The following is a 23,015-nucleotide window of genomic DNA, read 5'->3' as shown; positions in this document are numbered from 1 at the left end:
TTTTTAACAACCTGTTTTAGAGGTGAGTGGATATCCCCTGTCGTAAACGATAATCTAATGAAATGGAGTTTTTTTGTCGATCTGACGGTTCGAAGAATAAACAAAAGAGTAGAGAACTAAACTCAGACCTAATACATTTTTCATTTCGTTTGATTTATTAAGAACTCCATTGAATGTTTTTGCTCGAAAAAACTGGTTTTCGCTAACGTTGAAGCACGCAAAAAAGCAAAGTTTAGGCATTTTTATTTCGCTCTCCATTTCGCACGTGACTATCTTCTGTTTGAAATGCCATCTGATTGTACTAAAAAGTAAGCAAAGAGTTTATTTTAGAGTCAAGAAAAACCAAAAGAAGCTCAAAATCATTTAAACCGACAGAATTTTGATCTATTTTTGTTTCGTGTGATCCGTAAGTGTATTTCATTTTCAAACTTTTCTCTAGTATGGATCTCTAGAATTGACATACGCAACTGACCTTAAATAAAATTAAGCTTATGAATGACACACACTGAAGCTTATGTTCCACTCATTGCCTGACTCCGTCTTCATTTTTACGTATAATCAAATTTATTTTCATAGAAAAAAGCCTCACTCGCAGCGATTATCGAAAACCAAATCACATTCCATTTGGTACTGCCGTTTACGGGTACTGCAACACTGGTTTGAAGCCTTATACATTTTCGAAACGGCTTCCTTCCTTCGAAGCAAAAGGAGTAATATGATATTCAATTTGTGTAATCACATAATGTGCCACCAATTGACGGAGTTGCGCACATACCATTAATACTGCATAGCTGAAATACGGTAGTGGCATTTTTTTTTCTAAGCGAGCAACTTCCGTGGTTACAAAAATATTTTTTTCATGGTTGCAAGCTGTAATTATCGTGCAACTGGAAAAACAAAACAAATCATAATCACAAACCTTTACTAATTTAAATTACTTGATAGTAAACGAGATTCTATCATAAAAGTTTTAATTTAAATAACTTGCACATTTTCAGAACAAAATTCGACTACTTGTTTACTATGATAACATAGGAGGTCAACGTGTTTAGTTCAAATTACTTTCACCCGTAGATAACGATTGATAACTTTAATATTAGAAAAATATTTATTTGCAAAACAAAACTTAGTGCAGTTATGATTCAAGCACACTGCCCACTAGAATCGTACAAATAGAGGGATTTCCCGAAGAGAATATTAGAGCACTATTGGTATTTGTATTTTGTTGTTGATATACTTGATTTATAATGCAATATCTAGCGTTATCTACATTGCGATCAAATGATTAGTGAAGTAAGGAATATCAAACTATGCCAAAGTAGTCACGTGCGAGAGATTTGGTTGAAAATTCAAAAACCTCGGGTATGTCCTGGGTATGAAGTTGACCAGAAACTAGTGCTTTTGCATTCCACTGACAGAAATCTTGTCCATTCTTGAAGATCGGCTTCTAGCCTAATCCAAACATAATGACAGTATTTGGAAATGTCACAATAAAGCCTACATGGAACTAACTCTATTTTTCTTGGGGAAAACTGTCTGATAATGTAAAAAATTGCACGTCAATCAGTTCCGTCTAAGTCAACCAAAGCGTGGGAAAAAACAGGAACGAGTATTAAAGTGGTTCGATTTTGTTGACAGAAAGGCAAACAAAGCAATTTTACAGCACTGCTGCTGCTGTCGATGATTCTATTTCTACATTTGCTTAGTTTGTCAATCAATTGAATGTACATCAAGGCACACACGCGAAACGTAGAGTCAACATATAGCATCGGAGTATTTGAAACTAATTCAACAATTTATGCTTTCGCAAGCGTTCGGGTGGTTCTTTGCTGGGGCTGATTTTCCCAATGTGGTGACCGACGCTAGTATTTAATTATTGGATTTCCTTATATTCAATTTTGGTCTTTTAAAAATAAAACCCACAAATTAGTGCAATTAAATTATGCAAAAAGTTTTATTCGTTTATTCGAATTCGTTATTTATTACCGATCGATCATACTTTACCGGCAAACAATCCAATGGGACGCTGAATCAAGACGCTGATTGCCAAAATCCGTCCAATGAAATTGTGTAAGCTAGTTTTGGCCAAGTGTATGGGATATCTGCAGCCTCCAAAATTTTTGAAATAATCGCAAGCATCTCCTTATTCATGGCACAAGACGCTACACAGGTACAGGTGGATCTAATATGCTCTAACTTTTTCACATGGTTTTGCAAGTTTAACCTGGCTTGAAGGTATCTACACCTTAATAATTCTAATGTACCACGAGGTAGTAGTTTGGGACCACTTTTTGTATTTTTCGCTGTTTCTGCTTTTGAAACTGGCTGCAGACTGGTGTATGCTGAACATTACAGAACATACCTGGCGCTTTGTTGCAGCCAGAATTGTTGTCTTCAGCTTTTTTTGAGTGCGTTAGTGATTTGATCAAAATTGAACTATTTAACTATTAGCGTCAGAGGGTTAAACCTGTGAATGATCACTCTCGATCCGAAATTGTCGTTTGATGGTCACCACTCAGCGATTGCCTATCTTGAAAGCAACTCGTTTGCTGACATTAATTACTAAAATTGAGCGACAGACCTTGCGACACCTTGTCTGACAGCACTGTATTGCCACTTTGTTCAATGTGTGTGAGAGTGCGACCATTATTTATTTATTTTTTATTTATTTTATTATTCAGTCTTCGACTCAAGTTTGTCGTACAGACAGTTCGTATCTTAAAAGTCTTAATCTAAACACTGACTTAGTTATATTGTAATCATACATATCACAAGTTTCGTTAAATCTTCGGCAACAGGTTTCCAGAGGATTAAATTGGCCATACTGTGTTCGATGATGAACCGCTCGGAAGAAAGTTGATGATCGGGTGTTCCTTGGCGGGACGTTGAACCGCAATTGCGATAACAAGTGCGTGCAGTCGATGTTATTGCTGATAATGTCAAAAATGAACAGCCGTTGAAGCAGCAACCGTCTGGATTCGAGAGTAGTCAGACAGATGAGTTGACAACGTTGTTCATACGGTGGAAGTGCAATGGGATTATTCCAAGCAAGCGAACGAAGTGCGTAGCGGATGAACATTTTCTGGACTCTTTCAATCCTGTTGATGTGGATGATCGTTGAACTATTATGATATCGCCCAGATGTTTGCTGTATACTACATTTCTTTTTGCTATAATCGCATTTAAGTGAGCGATATGGTTACTGTTTATTTTATGCGTGCCTATACTGAGTTTTACGCTACTTTCAAAGTTTGCTGTCAGACTTCATTGCATTCCTCTGATCAGTACATTTCACTAAAAGAGTGACTTTTGCTCTGTCAGAAGGAAGCATTAAGGAAGAGTAATAAGGGGTCTAAGAATGAAACCCAAAGTCACAGCTAGAGTCATTTGACATCAAAAAGCCTGATTCGACTAAGATTCGAATCCACGACCACTCGCTTGTCTAAGAGAATTTAGTAACCTTGCGATTACGGAGCCCTCATCATTGCTCCGTAGTCCGTTCTCTTCTTGAAAATTTGTACTTAATTCAGATTCCGCACCCGTGCCAGCTATATTGGAATCTTCGAATTGAACAGAGGAGGTATATACGATTAGCTCAGTGCAACCTGCTTTGGGGTGAACTGAACTACTTACCTGTCTTTTACTTGTAAATGTGCGCTATCCACACGAAGCAACTGGAGGCGACATACGACAGCTGTTTGCTAAGGTATATTAAGATCGTCGTAAGGGACATGAATGCCCAAGTTGGTAGAGAAACCGGTGATCGGGCCCAATAGCCTGTACTCCGAGACGAACGATAACGGCCAGCATTGCTTCAATTTTGCAGCTTCCCACGGTCAAAAGATCCGAAGCACTGTCTTAAAGTTCAGGAGACCAAAGGACATTGAATCAAATCGACTATATTCTCATCTCTTATTCTCATCTAAGGGCCCTAAACACAGAGTTTCCGCGCATCATTTGTTCGTTGACTTAAAACCGCATATGATATCATCGACCAAACAGAGCTATGGAAAATGATGGACGAGAACAGCTTTCTCAGGAAGTTCATCAACCTGATCCGATCCACGATGGATGGTAAACACAGTGCTGTGTGCGGATTTCGGGTGGATTGTCGAGTTCATTTAAATCATACAGAGAGCTTTGTCAAGGTGATGGTCTCTCATGCCTGCTGTTCAACGTAGCACTACAAGGTGTTATGTACTGAGCGAATATCAACACGCGGGGCTCGATTTTCAACAAATCCAGTAAATTCGTCTGTTTTACCAATGACATGGATATTATCGGCAGAACATCTGTGGCGGTGGCTGAACAGTACATCAGACTAAAGCGCGAAGCAGAGAAGATTGAGTTAAAGGTAAATAAGTCAAAAACAAAGTACATGCTGGTCAGCGGAACCGAAAACGACCGACGCTGCTTGGGCAGTAATGTAACGATCCACGGCGATGCGTTTGAGGTACTCGATGGATTTGTCTGCTTTGGCTCGCTGATAACGGCGGACTATGACATATGCCGTGAGATTTGGAGGCGTATTATCAGCAGAACTTGGAAACATGGACAATACTCGAGAAGGACCTGCAAGTGCTCGGAGTTTTCGAACGACGACTGCTAAGAACGATCTTCGGCGGTAGACACAAGGGGAACCATGTATGGACTATGGCGAACCCAGTATTCAACAGGTGGCTAAAGCTGAACGGATATGATGGACAGGACATGTTGCAAAAATGCCGGACAACTACCCTGCAAAGATGGTGTTCGATTCAAACCCGGTAGGAACAAGACGACCAAGGGCGCAGCGAGCAAGATGGTCAGATCAGTTGGAGTGAGATCTGGCGGATAGTACTCGGTGCCCAAGGAATGGGGCGCCTGCTGGATGAGTCTCTACCTGGGTGGAAATGACTGGTTTGATGGGAATGCCCGTAAGCGATGGAAAGAAACAAAAGAGCTTGGAAAGACCATTTAAGCATTATCACGGTGAAGAAATGGGCCAAGTATTGACGAACGTGGTAAATTGAATAATTTCCGCGGCATTACGCTGATTAGCGCCGCCTACGAGGTGCTCTTGTTATGTGGTCTATTCCCAATAGCAATGGATTTCGTAAGGCAGAACCAGACGGATTTAATAGAGAGGGATGCTTTCCGTATCTTAACGAACGGTGTGTGGCAGTCGACTTAACGAAGGGTGGGTTGATTTCAGGGAAGCATATTTCAACATCGCTATTGAAGATATGATCCGACGAGTGGACATCGAAACGAGAGATACGATCTTCAGCAAAGGCAGTCAACTCCTAGCCTTCGCTGAGGAAATTGCCATCATCACTAGAAACTTTTTGACGATGGAGGTTATCTTCTTCTTCTTCTTCTTCTACCAACCGAGAGCCGGGGTAGCTCTTGCCGTATCAAGTATTCCTCTTCACTGTACCCGGTCATGAGCTACTTGTCGCCAAATCGTTACGCGTCTAGACACACGTAAGTTGGTTTCAAACTGGTCGAGCCTTCCAGCACGTTAGGCCTCTCTATTCCTGGTGCCGGTTGGGTTCTTAAAGGGAACGGATTTCACTGCAAAGTTATCCGTCATTCTTGCGACATGGTCGGCCCACCGTAGTATCCTAAGTTTCGCCAAGAGCATGATGGGAATCTCTCCAAGCAGTCCCTGCAACTCTTGGTTCATACGCCTAGACTACCGTCCGCTATCCGTTTGTACTCCGCCAAAAATAGTCAGCAACACCTTTCGTTGAAATACGGCACGTGTACGTATGTCTTCCATAAACAAAGTTACTGTCTCATGGAGGCTAGGAGAATTAGGTTACAAATTAATGCGCCAAACACTAAATTTAATATATGGTAGGAAGAGGCTCTAAAGTTCGCCTTGCACGAACACTTTCATACGAGCTGGTAGAAAGTAAGTGTTAGATATAACACTCTGCTCTAACAGGATCAGTCATGTTTCAAATGAGACACCAATATCTGATCATTGCTTTATATATTTTGATCGTTTGGGTGTCTCCTTGAACGCTGCAACTTTTCGCAATCCGAGATTTTCCGACTGGGAACTCTTTGTGGAGGAACTGGTAACCAAAATTCAAAGATTCGGACCGACGATTGAGTCATCGATCGACTTGGATGTGGCTGTAGATGTCACAACGTCTTTAATTGCGGGAGCTTTTGATGTAGCTTGCCCACTAAAAACTATTAAAATGATTAGAGGAACACCATGATGGAACTCTCATCTCGCAAAACTAAAGAAACGATACAGGAGAGCCTGGAATAGACGTCGTAGGGATGGCGTGGAGCCTTTCAAGCAGGCCCGGATAGCCTATGCAAAGCCTCTACGATCTTCAGCACGCACGAGCTGGCACAGGTTCTGCAGCAATGTTTCTAGTTTCGGCGAGGCAAGTCGATTTAATAAAATACTGTCAAAATCGAAAGATTATCAGGTTAATAATATTCCAAGTTCGAACGGCGAATACTGTTCGAAGGACAATGAAATCCTGGAGTGTCTTGAGTTATCGGTTCTTACGTTGGCATAAAAATAGTTTTTGCCTGGAGTGTCTCTTTTATAGTCACTTTCCAGGCTGTGTGGAACCTGAAGTTCGAAACGATCAAGAAATCGTTTTAGGTGGCTTAGACTAATGGGCTTTCGCTCGGAGACTTGTCACAATTGAAGCGATTGAGTGGGCCGTGAACAGCTTCTCTCCACACAAAACTCCTGGAACAGATGGAATATACCCTATTATACTGCAAAAAGGATTTAAATACTTCAAACACATTCTGAAAAGGATGTTTGTGTGTAGTATTGCTATTGGGTACATCCCAACTCAATGGCGTGAAAGAACCAATAAGTTTATTTCTAAAGGTTGGCGCGCGACATATGCGCAAGCAAAAAGTTTTAGACCAATCAGTCTAACGTCTTTCTTGCTTAAATCACTTCAGCGGATTGTGGACCACCACGTCTGCGAAATAAGCTTAGTAGGAGACTCTCTTCATTCAGCACAACATACTTATCAAAGTGGCAACCACTTCAACCACTGTAATAAATGATATGGTGAATAAACTTGAGGTTGCTTTTTCACGAAAGGAAACTTGCTTAGGAACATTTTTGGATATTGAAGGCGCGTTTGATAACGTATCTTTCGCTTCCATTTTGGAGGCTGCTCGTTATCATAATGTGCCTTCAATAATCATAAAGTGGATAGAACAAATGCTTAGTAACCGATTGCTTTTTTCGTCCTTACGGCAAGCAAGCATTTGGAAGCAAAGTGTTTGTGGATGTCCACAAGGTGGCGTTCTCTCGCCTCTTTTATGGAACCTTGTGGCGGACGGCCTATTGAGGAAACTCAATGGTCTAGGCTATCCGTCATATGGTTTTGCGGATGACTATCTCATCTTAGTAGTTGGAAAGTGCATAAGCACATTATTTGACTTAATGCAGCAGGCACTACGTGTCGTAGAAACGTGGTGCCGAGAAACTGCACTTTCGGTAAATCCGAGCAAAACATCTATCGTCTTATTTTCAAGACGTAGAAAAACCAATGGAGCTCGCGCTCTGCACTTTTATGATTCGGATATTGATGTTGTGAACGAGGTGAAGTACGTGGGGTTGATTCTCAACTTCAAGCTCCACACTAGTCCACAACTCTTGGGGGCTTAAGCCCAAATACATACCCTGGTTGTACACGGTCGTTGTCAGATCAATACTGGCGTATGGTTGTCTTGTGTGGTGGCAGAGAGGGGAAGTTGTGACTGTCCAGACAAATTAACATAGCTAAACCATCTTCAAAGGATGTATTTAATGGCAATGTCTGGTGCATTTACTACAACTCCTACTGCCGCCCTAGAATTTCCGCTATTTTCAATATTAAACCTCTACACTTCCACCTGAAGCAAGAAGCACTAATATGTGCGTATCGACTACACGCGATTGGCCTTTGGCAGTCTGTGGACGGTTCCACTGGTCATACTCGATTGTGGTCGCAAATTGTTGCTGAGGACAAGTTTGCCCTTGCTCCTAGCGATGTAACGCTCATGCGTACTTTCCCGTATAGGACTTTCTCAAGTGACTTTCCTCCTAGAGAGGAGTGGATGTCAGGCTACATGGAAAGGAAAATTTCCGACTATGTGGTCTGCTATACCGATGGTTCCCTGTACGTAGGTCGCGCGGGTGCTGGTGTTTACTGCCGTGAGTTGGAATTGGAGGAATCCCATTCGTTGGGTAGTCTCTTTTCAAGCTGAAATCTTTGTAATTATGTGCGGAGCTCAGTTTGCACTTCAGAAAGAACTGATAGGCAAGATTATCTACTTCTGTTCTGATAGTCAAGCCGCTATAAAAGCGCTTGTGCGGCTAATTCTGAATCTAAAACAGTCATCGCCTGCCACATTCAATGAGAAGAACTAACCATTCTAAATGCCGTTTATCTGGTTTGGGTTCCTGGCCATTCTGGTATAACCGGAAATGAATGGACTGATGAACTAGCAAGATCTGGAGCAGAAAAGTCGGTTTTGGGACCGGAACCAATTGCGGCATGTTGGATAAAACAAAAGATTCGATCTTGGTTTTCATCTGAACATGAACGTTATTGGAAAAATCTTGAAACTTGTCGTCAAACGAAAAGTTTCATTGTTAAGCCTTGTGAGAAGGTTGCGAAATTTCTTTTGTAACACTCTAAGGTAAATTGCAGTATTCTTGTCAGATCACTGACTGGTCACTGCAGACTCAATTATCATATGGCATTGTAGTTTATGTGAATCCGACTACGGTACACCATGTCACGTAATTTGCAACTGTCCTGCAGTAGCACAATTGCGTCATAGGATCTTTGGATCCTACGTCTTAAATGAATCGGATTTTACTAAACTAAAATGTCACGTAATTTGCAACTGTCCTGCAGTAGCACAATTGCGTCATAGGATCTTTGGATCCTACGTCTTAAATGAATCGGATTTTACTAAACTAAAATGTCAGGTAATTTGCAACTGTCCTGCAGTAGCACAATTGCGTCATAGGATCTTTGGATCCTACGTCTTAAATGAATCGGATTTTACTAAACTAAAATTACGAGAGATTTTGATGTTTCTTACCGAAAGCGGTATTGAGCTATAGGTTCTTATTTATCACGAGTATACCCCCTAGGGGATGTACTATTGATAAGTTAACTACCAAGGATTGCAGTATCCTCTCTGGGGTACAAAAATCTCTCGGTATGTATGTGTTTGTGTTTGTCTAAATTCTTCATCCACCCCTTTCTATTCCCTTTGTTTTCCTTCTCGTCCTCATCAGGTAAATGATGACTCGGCACAAATCTTTTTTTTTTGTTAGATTATAGTCACTTTAACCAGCTTGGGTCATTCGTGACTTCTGCGGGGTTGGGATTTGAACCCAGGTACTCGGCGTGAGAGGCGTGATGCTAACCACTATGCCGGGACTGACCCCTTAGGCACAAATCTTCCACATGATTGTGAGGAACGTGCTGCTCGAGCCAAAGATACTGATACAGGTATACCTCGATATAAGACAGCCTCGTTATAAAACAACCTCGATATAAGACAATTCGATATAAGACAATTTTGTCTTATATCGAAACAAATCCCTTTGGCAAAGCTGATAACGATACCAGAGCTGATTTTCCATTCTGAAATCGGTGCCATGAAGATGTTCATTATTTCAATATAACCCCAAAAATAGTAAAAAACTAATAGTTCAAACAATAATAAATAGTTCAAAAACCGTAAACACATAACACAGTGCAAAATTGGCGACCGCTAATGCAAATTTTTTTTGAAAAAACCATGTTTCGATTTAAGACAATTTCGATATAAGACAACTTTTAGAAATTATAAATTGTCTTATATCGAGGTATCCCTGTACCTGATACCTGATACACCTATGTACGTCGTTGGTAGATAGGACTACACTATGCTGTATAAGTATATAGATAAATTCTGCGCCTATGAGCGATAGTAACTGGCGAGGAACTCTATCACTAGTGGGCGTGCAACTGCAACTTGAAATGATAATCGTGCTTTCTGAGTCACATTGGAAACCCTAACATACATTGAGAATTGGAATGACCCATCAATTGCAGTAGTATGAATAGAGTGTAAACTCTGAATATAATAAAGCAATTTTTGTAGGTAAATTAATCCCGAAGCAATCAGGCTATACTCTTCCAAAAAAACTACCTAAATTTAAAGGGGGCTATTACTAAATATTCGAGTCCACCCTATACAATAGAGTATCACTTTCGCTCTCAATGTTAATTCTTGCAATATTTTTTGCGGCCGGCGCTGTCTACACACAACTCTCCTGTCACCGTTATGCTACCTGCGACGGAACCCGGGCTTCAGCTGAGCTGAGTAGAGCAGGCAACATCATTTAGCAGCCATTCGGCTGCACGCTGCACACCGAACGGCAGTTTCGCGTGGCCCATCAGTCAGGCAGTATCTGCTCTGTTCGCTGCTCATTGATGACTAGCGAGACCAAGCGGACGAAACTCGTACGCGGGAACGTCTATAGGAATATCGTTTGCAGAAAAAAAAATCGTGGCAGTTCGTTCGCATTCAATATAACACGGTACTGTTATCGAAATTGAGCCTCAGTTGCAATTCGAACGCCGCCTGAGAAGGTTGTCAACGTCCGGTCGTACGCTTCCGGATCTGGCGCAGGACCTTTTTGTACTGAAGTTAGACGGATTTGCTGGAACTAAACTGGCTCACAAGGATAGGTGCAACACGAGACTGACTGCCTGCTGCTATCCGGCTATAGGTGAACGGAACCAAAGGCCTTCACTGAGGTGATCGGAGTAGTTCTCTAGTAAGTATGGCAGCTGCGTAGGCTGGCGTAACATTAAGTCAAATTAGCAAACGATTTCGATCAGATTGGGGTTTTTAATAGCCCTCACTTTGGTTGGTGCGTGTGATAGATCAATCGAAGTATTTGGCAGCTTGCACTTCAGGTGTTGTTCTTCCTTCCTCCTGCGAAAGATATCTGTGACAGTATTGCTGAGGTAATGGTGCTTAAGGTGAAAAGTAAGTCGTGGCGACTGAAGTGTGTTAGCCGAGTGTCTCGTGAATTCCAATTTAGCAAAAAAAAAAAAAAAATACGAGGAACAATAACAAACCAACTGTAAGGCCGTGTTGTTGTTGAACAAGGCAAACGTTTATTGGACTGAGTGTGAGGTGCATTGAGTGGTTTCATTGAGTTAACTGCTTATTCGAAACGTAACGTTGCTTGCGGCTTTTTTATGAGATCAGCTGAACGAGAAGCAAAGTTATCCTGGGGTTTTTCTTACTGCTGGGGAAGTTCTGTTGTGACGACAATTCTTTGGAAAATTGGCATAATTGCTATAATGTGATAATAGTGATAACGAAAACATCTGCTAATCAGTATCTTTAACTTGATAAAAGATGACGGTTTGAATGTCTCAACATTTCCTAATGCTGACGTGCAAAATGATAACATCTATTCAACTGTGCATTGATAATGCTATTTCCTGAAACACTGCTTTTACAAGCCATTGATGAAGATATCATTAAGTTGGTCATATGATTTAGCTAGAAATTATCGTTCATTGTCAGATAATAATCCAGGTGTACTCAATTACGTAGCAGTTGCAATCAAAACGATTGATTGCTGTGTTTAACCACATTTTTAAAATATCTATTGAAAATTACCTGAGCCTTTTTCGTTGATTGATCTGATATCTACTCGTTGACAGTTTGTGAGCTGCGATCTACTTTATTTGGCTAATTGCAATGTGTTCTCAAAAGTTAAAAATATGTAATGCTAGGCACTAAATTTCAACTCAAACCTCTCAAACCTAGTTTTACGCATAAAATATTGCATCAGATTTTTCACGAGTACATTTGCACAAGCTATTTTTGGGTCAGGATAGTGAACTATACACATTCCTAGAGCCAAATCATTACCGTAATTACTTGCGATAAATAACCGTAAAAACCAGGTATCATACGGGTGAGAGATGCATTTGTATGTTTTCAATGTCATGTTGATCGTCATTACACTACACCAGTCAAGCCGGTCTACATCAGCATGATACACTTACCATGTTTTATTTATCAATGAATCGGCTGTCGGTACAGGCTATCGGACAAGTTATCTTCCGCAAGTGATGAATTCTATGCCAAGAAAAGTGAGAGTTTTTGGTTCATGTCAACCTTCGCTAAGAGAAATTATGGTTGACGCGATGTTCCATAATTGGTGGTTGTTAAAATGTCTTGTGGTAACGGTACTTTACTCCGCAAGACTTTTCCACCATAGTCATATCCTATTACTTTCGAGTGACGGTTATTGGCAGTCGTAAAAATTCGTCATATTTCCTATCTGCCCCATCAAATGGAGCTAGCTGGAAGAGCTATCATTGATAGTTATGACTTTTAAGTACTGTTTTAGCGAATTTGTAACTAAGCCATTTGCGTCACATTTTCCTATCCATCTTTTCGCGTGCGTAATGGCGGCTAGTAAGTACAACCTTCGGAAAATACTAGCATGCTTTTGGCAACTTTCTTTACGTCAAATTGACATTTCCACCCTTGATTGTTGTTGTAGAATTATCAAGCGTACGAGAGCGGAGTTGCCAAAAGCAAATAAACATTTTCGAAAAGTGTACCCACTAGCCGCCAAAAGGTGGATATGTATGGTAAGGTGGATTAGTTTGACAATGCCTGTGCGACGTAAAAAATTACCTCAGGGTAATAGTGCAAATAGGGAAATCAGCCGTTGGCCTATGGTTATAGAATGTTTTTAGTATTAGAAAAATGATTACATTTTTACTTTGCAAACATTTCTAAGTACGGCATAAACCGCGAAGAATAAAATCACAACGTGTGTCGCTGTGTCGTCACACTTTTCCACGGCAGCACATTGCCGAATGCAGAGTATAGTTTTCGTAGTTACACAAATACTGCAAAGAAAGTGGTAGGGCTTATTTCTAATTCCCGTCGTAGTAAGTAAAGCCATGGGGGGCTCTGTAGCCGCAAGGTTACCGAGTCTGCTTTGACAAGCGAATGGTCGTGGGTTCGAATCTTAGTAGAATCCGGCCATTCGATGTCAAATTTTCAGAATATATACACATTCACTAGGGTTCTACAAAAGTTAGACGAGATTTTTTCAATTAAATATGAAATTTAACTACGAAAATGAAATTTTTCTCACTCTAGGTAAGGACCCCTAAAGTGAGAAAAATTTCATTTTCGCAGTTAAATTTCATATTTAATTGAAAAAATCTCGTCTAACTTTCGTAGAACCATAGTGAATGTGTATATATTCTGAAAGCTTGTCCTCTGAGCCTTCCAAAAATGTATAAAACAGATAAAATTGCTTGAAAAATTATTGAGTTATTCATGATAATATGTGTATACCTAGCCAAAAAACGTTTTTTTGCAATAACTTGAAATTTTGGGGGTGTTAGGATGATGTCATATGTATTTTAATGATGTACTAGGTGCGACTAACAACGTACACTAGGTCACTTGCAAAGTATATTAAACAAATTTTTTTTTGTCACACCGTGTAATCGGTGCAATAAGATACAACTTAAAAAAATAGCTATCTTGCTTCAGACCGTTCCAACGTCACAAAGGGCTACTAAGATTTCACGCTTGATTTGGATCCATTCTGCGTTGTTCGAATCCGCTCGGTTTCGTCGGAAAACTACGTCGAACCATCATCTATCACATTTCATTTCGCTTGACTGAATCGCACGTCGCCTTGAAATCCAGTAACGTGATGATAAGTCTACGATTTGACTTCCGAAACTTGTCTAGAATCTGTCGCAGGGTATTTAGTTTGTCATGGTGCGTCCTATCACCACAACTTTTTTAAACACAAAAAAGCGTGTTTTTAAGTTTACTGATCAAATTTAAAAAAATACTTTATTTGAAATATAATTTAACATTTAAAATATACCAATTTAACTTAAAATATACCACTAAAATATCAATGCTAGTTCCGCAGTTGTTCTGTACTCTAATAACCAACTGCGAAATCTGTCGATAAATAAGGGTCAAGCCTTAAAGACGCAGTCATTAACTTTTCGTCGAAGAGCTCAATTTCGGAAGCAGTTTTTAAGCCCAAAAGCGGGATTCTGTTTATAAAAATTACTGCATTTTTCTTGCCAATCTGAACACAGCGAATACATTTTCATGAACAGAATTTTTGTTTCGAACGAAAAAACTGCTTTTGAAATTGGCAGAATCGATGACGACTAATTTCACCTTAAAGCTTGCTTCAGAGTATTGGAACACAAAAAATTGCGTGTACTTCAGTTATTTATTATTAAATTCAAGATCTTTTCTTACACAAATGTAGCATTTTATTCATACTTTTAAGAAAAAATACGGATAAAATTATTCGTCACGGTTTCGAAGGAATTCTCGAACTTTTCCTGTAATATGGCCCATTAGGCGGCGCACACTTTCTTCGTCCATCTTATTCCACCAGGTCTTCATCTGATTGATGTCTTTGACAGCTTTTCCCTTTGCATTAAGTCTCCTCTTCATGATTGTGATCGTGATTCATGATTGATTCATGATTGTATTTCTCAATAGGGCGGTACTGGGGGCGATTGAGTGGGTTAAGATCTTTCGGAACAAACTGGACCCCTTTCTCTGCATACCATTCTTGGACGACTTTACTGTAATAACAGTTTGCCAAATTTGGCCAAAACATCACGGGATGGTGGTGGGATCGAATGAACGGCAAAATTCGTTTTTGGAGGCGTTCCTTTTGTTACAGTTCCGACGTTATTGTCTTATTTGTAACGAAAACTCGTTTTTCAGCCACAGCTGCAAAGGCCCTGCCAAATCATAAATTTTCGTGCAAATTTGTCAGCAAAAACAAATTCAAATTTGCTTGGAACATCCCCCGAGGCAAGTAAAATTTTTGACCTGGCATTTGCCCGAAGTCAGCCTTGACATAGGTTTCATCGTCCATCAGAAGAAACCCGTCGAACTTGGTTAGCACCCGGTCGTATAGGTTTCGAACACGGATTTTGACCACACTATTCTGTTTTATGGTTCGGTTTGGCTGTTTGCTAGCTCAATACGACTTCATTCCTTCCCGGAGTCGAATTCTCCTCACGGTACTATTGACAGCACCGACTTTTCTGGCCAAATCTCGGTCCGACAGATTGGGACTCCTCTTGATGATCTTCAAAATCTTACCACGCTTTGTTTACAAAATACAGTCGTTTTGCGGAATGTCAAAAATACATAGGCAAAGCTAACAAAATATCCGACGCGTGGGCGCCAAAAACTTCCAAATCTGTCCACCAAGAGCGCCACAATATGAGCAGAAGTTTGTTACAATTCTAAATGAAGCAAGCTTTAATTGATTTTATCGGAAGATTTCTAAAACAATGGTACATAGCGTGGTTTTTACAAACCGAATACTATAACCACTGCCTAGTAGACAGAAGACTTCAAGCAAATTACCCATTAAAACATCGTTGCAATGATAAATCGGGTTGATATTAATTTAGCTATGTTATAAATTTACTCGAATTTTACCTGTTAGCAGCGCCAGCGTGAAAGAATGGTGTTCTCGCTCAGCGACTGGTGATCTTGGAACGAAAACTTCAATGTAACGCCTGCGCAACAGACCACATAATCCCTAGACTAGTAATGGCGCTGGCGTGCTCATTATATTCAAGTTAAATTATCTTGCACAAAAGATATGGTGCAACGAGATGCGAATTATCGATTGTTTAACGGAAAATTAGCAGCCAGTAACTTTTCGTCGAAAACCCCAATTTCGGAAGCAGTTTTTGGGCCTAAAACAGGGGTTCTGTTTTTAAAAATATATTCACTACATTCTTCTAGTCAATCTGAACACAGCGAATATCCACCTTTTCGCGTGCGTAATGGCGGCTGGTGGGTGCAACTTTCGGAATATATTAGCATGCCTCTGGCAACTTTATTCACGTCAAGTTAACATTTCTACCCTTGATTGTTGTTGTAGAATTATCAAGCGTACGTGAGCGGAGTTGCCAAAAACAAATAAATATTTTCAAAAAATATACCCATTAGCCGTCATTAAGCGCGCGAAAACGTGGATATTTTCATGTACAAAATTTTTGTTTCAAACAAAAACTGCTTGTGAAATTTACAGAATCAATGACGGCTAAGCGTCACCTTAAGCGTAAATTAACTTTTCGTCGGAAAGCCCAATTTCGGAAGCAGTTTTTGGGCCTAAAACAGGGGTTCTATCTGTAGAAATGTATTCACTGTATTCTAATCTGGGCATAGAGAATAGGTATATTTTCATATTTTGTTTTAAACAAAAAAAAATTCCTTTTGAAATTGACAGAATCAATGACGACTTATTTCTCCTTAAATATCTATGCAGCTGTAATGCTGATCTTCATATAATGCTGTTACATTTTCAATCGAAACAGCTGATCAATTACTGTCAAATCCCGGTAGCGAACGGAAACAAGTTTCACGTAAGTTGTTCAACAAATATAACCTGTAAAAGTCTAATAATGCTAGCGCCCATACATGTCTAGTAGTTATCAAGTCTGTTGTCTGTGCTAAAACTTTTCAATACGTCACGTTTAGCAGTTATGGAATATCCGACATGTGCCATTAATTTTGGTATAACTAGACAAGCAGATTAGATATGAACTTTTCTGTTCGTCAAAGTCACATTCAAAGCTGATACATCGGCTTTTTTTATTTTTCGAACGAAATCTCGAATAGAATGGTCAGAAAAATGCAGTTTCAATGGAGTAACGGTAACGAAACCATTTAATATCTCAATTACCTTCTATCAACAAATTGAATGGCAACTGATACGGTTAATCATACTGATAAAGATTTGTTGGCGCTACTACGCAGATTTTTCGACGCAAACCTGCGTGTTTGTTTACTATGCTGGGTAGCAATCAGTGCAAATTCGTTGACTCTGTGACAGTGGAATGACCGTTCGAGAGTAATTTTTTTCATTGAGTAGGGTTTAGCCGTCACGGTATCTCTTTAAATTTTATCAGTTGGATTGGTACGCACAGTTTGATTCGTTTGATTCAGCTTATCAGTTTGATAAGTTACAGTTTTTTGAGGTTTCTGTGAGCACCATTTTAGCTACGAATGGTACAATAGCGTTAAAGCACCAAGCTACAAGAGGTAAAGCAATGTTTGGTTCAGCAATATTGTAGATTATAACTCTACAACTCTAACTCTACAAGTGTCCTATAAAAAATTTCTGTAAATTCTGCTTGGCTGAGACGCTGCAGTCAAAAGAACAAAAGCGAATCAAACTGTGTGTGGCTTTCTTCTCGGGCCTCAACTTTTCATATTTTTGGTTTATGGTATATTTGGTTGAACGCATTGAGACCAATCATGCGACCCTATGCTTTTGGTCTGCCTTAGATTACTTCTGGCGTAGCAAAGTTTCTAGTGATAACATCCGCGAAGTTTTACGCGAAGCGTAGGCGTTGACTTTTCTGACTGAAAATCGTTCCTCTCGTCTCTGTTCTTCGCTCGCCGAATAGCATGCTCAAGGACAATGCTGAAAATACAGGATAGTCCGTCCGCTTGCTTGCAACTATTGGCCCGACTCGAAGGCACTCGAGCGTGCGCTCGAAACGCACATGTAACCGATCATCCGTTCTACAGTAGTTTTGATCAACTGCGTCAGTGTGTTTGGAAATCCACTTTCGTGCATTATCTTACCACTCCACGTTCAACCGAATCTGCGAAAATATGATGCGTGGGCACGTTATCCTCCCCACATTTTTGAAGGATTCGTCGGAGTGTGAGAGAATATGATACCATTGTAATACGGGCACAGTGTAGAGTTCTGCAGAAAGTCATTAGCTGCCCGATTTCTCGTTGGATCTCTTTGAGATCGAGAGCCAGGATGCTACTCTCGTTTGACCCCACTCCCATATTATCTTCCGCTGTACCTTTTTCTGTTATATCACCATTGGGATGCTCTCGTCACGCTCGTTTATGATTAAGTTTCTGTCCTTATCCACCACATGAAAAATTTCAGTGTGTGATCCTTACGAGATTGGTTCACCTTCTTATAGAACTTGTACGGGTCAATAGCCCGGAAAGGTGGTTCGAATTCTTCACGATCTTTGTTGTTCTTCTGGCATTTTTCCTTCCTCAGGATTGTGGTTCCGCGCTTGTCAATACCTGACCAAATTCTCTCTCGTTGCAATGGTTAGATCATTTTCCCAAGCCCTTTTTTCCCTATCAATCGCTCCTTCATCCCCGTCAAATCAGTCATTTAGTGTACTCGCGGTTTCTTCGCCTAGTTCTCTGGGTATTCATATATCCGATAATGATCTTGATGTTCCGTGATGAACGTTGCATCTAGCTGGACGTAGAACACGTCTTTCTCGTTGTCGGGTCTACCTTCGTGCTGGCAATGTACGTTACCACGCGTTCCTGCGTTCTGTTCAACACGACAAAGCATCTTCCCAGTTCGTTGGAAGCTTTATCGCTCTGGGCTCTGCACATCTTCTCGCCTTTGTGGCAGATCTCTTGCAGTGTAACGATGCTGAGCTTTCGAGGTTCTAGCCGCTCCAGCAGCAGACCCTATCATAACCCTCGAAATACAGTGATTTGCAGTTCTGGGTATCAAGCTTCCATTTCACGTCTTTATTTTGGTCCATGCCGAATAGGCGATACAGTTTTATTTCGGTTGTTCGTAGTAGTTTGGTTATGATAACAGGCTTTAAATTGACCCACCGGCTTCGAGACGCTGTTGTGAGCCGCTCAAAAAGTTGAAGTGCTAATACTCCCTAGGTTATTTCGAATTCGACTGTTAAGTTTTTCCTCTGCTTTGAAGACGACGTTTATTAATAGTAAAGTCACCGAAAAAGTTGAATAATGGTTTTTAAATCTAAAAAAAATTTGTAACTACTAAAATTGGATGAAAATGGCTGTAAAAACGTTTAAGCAGCTGGAAATTATTATCTTCAATGTGAGTAGAATTGACGAATTGAAACTACGGGAGGGAAACTGTTAGCTATGGTTTACGTGAATGTTTGAAACATTCAAAACACAATGGTATTCGCTAATGGTTATGTGATTGTCAATTGCGTTCGAGGTTTTAGTCTTGACGGACGAAGGATGAGTGGGAAAATCCCACTCGCTACCGATACGCTTAATCAAAATTTAATAGCAGCTTGGAAAACTGCAAATTCCAACAAATTTATCGAAATGGGTAATGGGTCCATACTCAATGGGTAAATGGGTCCATACTCAATTGTAGTCTAGTAAGTCTAGTAGTCTAGTAAAAGTTTCCTCCGCCAAGATCTACGACAGTTTGCGATTTACGTCCATCATTTTTTAGAAAACACGTGTCGTTTTTCTGCCGCTCTACCAGCGTAGTAACGTAACGTAACCGTTTACGCTTAACCTCAGTCGTGGCTGGGTCGCGTTTCATTATCATGAATTCACTTTCAGTTTCATCGATTAGCACTGTAATTTGAAAACCAATTCATTCCGTGGTGTGAATTTCCTGTGGCAAATGAATATTTATATACTCATATTTATGTTTACGATGTCGGATGATAATTAGTCGAATGTTTACAGTGTTATGGCAGGGGGATGAAGCTGGGGTGTTTCGAATTATACTGCATCAACTGCAGTTCTTCAATTTGTCTACACTGTTGCCTATTATTGTTTCGGTCTTAGAAACTACTCAGAAGTATATTTGCATAACTAATTATTATAAATTGTGTTTATAACTGTTTATTTTTGTGTTTTTCAGGACCACAAATGCAATTTATCAGTCTCTTGCAATAAATCGACCGTAATTCCACAATAACAATAATAGGCCAGTTTATCGGCCATAGCTTAATTATGTCTGTATTTAAGGAAAAACAGTTAGGGATTATTATACTATTCACAGTATTATTAGCTGGTAAGTTACTGTTAACTATTATTCATTTCCATAGTATATTGTCCAATGGTATGTTACGCAACACGTAACACACGTTGGATCGAAGCCCGCTTTGCATAATGAACGATTTGCGTAACAGACGTTTCGCATAAATTAGTTGAATTCATCAATCTTAGACCATATCAGATATACAAATGAACTTCCTGGTTCCTTGAATTACCTGTAAACTGTAGAATTAGTTTGAATTCAACTCTAGGTTTAGTTGTAAGGATGCTGACAAAAGCCACGAATCACGAATTGGATGAACTAAATCCAACATACCAACGAACTTTTTTTTAAATGTTAACATATTCAACTATTATGTGAATAATAACCTGAAAACGTGCACCTGATAAGCTATCATTATAAAATAACATTTGTTGGAAATCAGCTTGTTATCTAAAATGAGAATGGATTATAGTGAGAAAACATTGTCATTGATAAAACATGGTATTGATTTTTTTTTAATCAACGTATTCATTGTCGAATGAGCAAAGTTCATTGTTCATTCAAAAAATGTTATATACATTTTATAGGTTTTAACAAAAAATCTAAAAATATGATCAGGTTTGCTTATGAACGACCTAACCATTTCTTATTTGCATACTTGAGCCTTCTGAAAAACCTATTGTACTAAACATAAGTTATGCCAAATGTCCCAAAGCATATCGTTCTTATGCGGAATGCTTCATCTACGTGTTTCACGAACTTAAAATTTCATTCGAAAAAACTGTGCTTTTTTAGCCAACTGCAATGGCCAAACAACAATCGGCGCAAGTGTAGTACTAGAACCGCAAGATATCACGCTGTTGATAGATGAACCAAAGTCCATTGTGGCCCATTTTCGAGGACCGCTGACGAAAAATGTGCAGTTCAATTTTACCAATGAGCATGAACAGTTTGTAAGGATTACTCCGTCTCTGATATCGATTGAAGCACCCAAGGATGGATTCGTGGACGAAAGTGTGCCGGTCAAGTTGGACCCGCTGTCTCCCGGTCAGTTCGATTTGGTGGGCTACATTATACCAGCCGGATTGATAGACGATGCCAATGCTTTCATTCGTGTTACCGTGGCCAATTCCGGTACGCTTATTATCGTCTCACTGGTCATCGGATGGATATACTTTGCAGCCTGGACAGTCTCATTCTGGCCTCAGATGATCATTAATTTTCGACGAAAAAGTGTAGTGGGACTGTCCTTTGACTTTCTCGCAATGAATTTGCTTGGACATACGCTGTACGCTACTTTCAACTGTGCGTTGTATTGGAACGACCATATCGAGCAAGAATATTTCAACCGAAATCCGCACGGGTTGAACCCAGTGATCGCAAATGATGTGGCCTTTTCGCTACACGCCACATTGGCTACATTGTTGACGATTGTCCAATGCTTTTTCTACGAGGTAAGTTTTTAAGAAGAATAAAAGTTGTGGGCAAATTTACCGAAACTTAATCTTTCAGCGAGGAGAACAGCGAGTATCCTATACTACTCAGGGAATTTTCAGCATATTCGCCATAATAATTATAATATCCGGTATATTGGTCGGTACTATGCATTGGCATTGGTTGGATTTCCTGTACACTCTCAGCTATATTAAGTTAGCAATAACACTTATAAAATATATACCGCAGGCGGTATTAAACTTTAGACGGAAAAGTACTGTAGGATGGAGCATTGAAAATATTCTGCTTGATTTTACTGGCGGCATGTTGAGCATGTTGCAAATGCTTCTGAATGCGTATAATTACGGTAAGATCAATTTCTCTGCTGAAGTGCTCGATAACATGATAATTGCTATTTATTTTTAGATGATTGGGCGTCAATCTTTGGAGATCCAACTAAATTTGGCTTAGGTTTATTTTCTGTACTATTTGATATAGTATTTATCGTACAGCACTACATACTGTACAGGTTAGTATTTCACAGTGATTTTGCTTTTTACCATTATATTAATACTCGTATTGCAACCGCTAAACACAATGAATCAAATTTTACCAAAGCATACTAATTACATATTTTCATGTCTACACATAACTGGTTGACATTTTACAGACTTCCCCAGAAATCTATCGATAATATTGAATCTAATCTCGAGTCCCTACTAAAAACTCCACCCGTTATTACAACTCCTACTGACACGGATTAACAATCAGTTGAGCATGGGGCGCCGAATTACACACATTCACAAATTCTGACTGATACTCTGCTCAATCATACAGTCAATACAAACTCACGCACACATCAAGGAACGGGTCATTTCTAAAAATTCTCAAATCGCAACTTTTGCTTGGGAAATATATATATTCTCAATAGATTTGTATTGCACATGAATTGATGGCCTATAATTTTTGAATACTAACAACAGGAATCGTAAGGAACTTAAGACGCTGGAGGAGGAATCTAGCAACAGTGCTGCCGTTGGTAGTAAGTCAAGCTTACCGTAGTCCATTTTGTGACCACCCGGTTAGCTTGAAGTGCCATACGTTTTAGTCTGGTTGTACCACGAAGAAATCATTAATACTATCTTACATATATAGTTTGGTACAAACAATAGTCGAATCTTGTTACATTGTGGCACTATATTATATTGTACCTTATTGTTACGCTGTCACGCATTGTAGAGCTTGAAAACAATAGCAAGCGCCGGTAACTTTTAGCCACGCATGCGTCACATAACGATCCATTTTTGGCGGCCATGAGCTCATCGGGAGCCTATGCAATTATTTATTACTATACAAATAAAGCATCTATACTATTTGTTTTCTTTTATGCTTATTTGGGGTTGTCTGATCGAAGCCAGTTTACTATGGATTGCAAAAGTTCCTATCCGAAGAGTCCCTGTTGATTTTAATCTATGAGTGTAGCTGAAGAATCCTATTAGGTATCATAATTTATGGGTCTAATAGCACGTTATTGCCGGAAAAATATGCTTTTCTCATCTTACCTGTGTTCTCATTAACGTAAAATAAGTAAGAGATAGGAAACTCAAGGAATCGGAAAAAGCAGTTGAAGATATTGTTGAGGAACCTGAGAACATTTAAACCACTTTACCTCTACCGGAGAGGTAAAGAGGTCGCCTCAAAAAGGCTTGGAGTTTCAAATCGG

At 39.7% G+C, this 23,015-nt stretch overlaps 1 protein-coding gene across 9 annotated transcripts in view; it reads left to right on the top strand.

Annotated features, from left to right (window-relative positions):
- Positions 1 to 23,015, top strand: part of LOC128739310 (cystinosin homolog) — a 42,691-nt gene that overhangs the window by 13,016 nt on the left and 6,660 nt on the right. For 6 of the 9 annotated variants that reach the window (XM_053834791.1, XM_053834796.1, XM_053834802.1 and 3 more), the window contains exons 3-6: positions 19,739 to 19,891; positions 20,654 to 21,312; positions 21,371 to 21,659; positions 21,719 to 21,821. In XM_053834791.1, the coding sequence (XP_053690766.1) occupies positions 19,831 to 19,891; positions 20,654 to 21,312; positions 21,371 to 21,659; positions 21,719 to 21,821 (1,112 nt within the window). In that variant the 5' untranslated portion in view covers positions 19,739 to 19,830. Of the gene's footprint in view, positions 1 to 10,421; positions 10,808 to 19,592; positions 19,676 to 19,738; positions 19,892 to 20,653; positions 21,313 to 21,370; positions 21,660 to 21,718; positions 21,822 to 22,275; positions 22,648 to 23,015 lie in introns of those variants that run through there. The other 3 variants (XM_053834842.1, XM_053834815.1, XM_053834835.1) reach the window with 3 other exon arrangements.

This window comes from Sabethes cyaneus, chromosome 1 (genome assembly GCF_943734655.1).
Source record: "Sabethes cyaneus chromosome 1, idSabCyanKW18_F2, whole genome shotgun sequence".
Classification (NCBI taxonomy): domain Eukaryota; kingdom Metazoa; phylum Arthropoda; class Insecta; order Diptera; family Culicidae; genus Sabethes; species Sabethes cyaneus.
The sequence above is the reverse complement of the archived record's forward strand: the minus strand, read 5'-3'. Positions and strand labels throughout refer to the sequence as shown.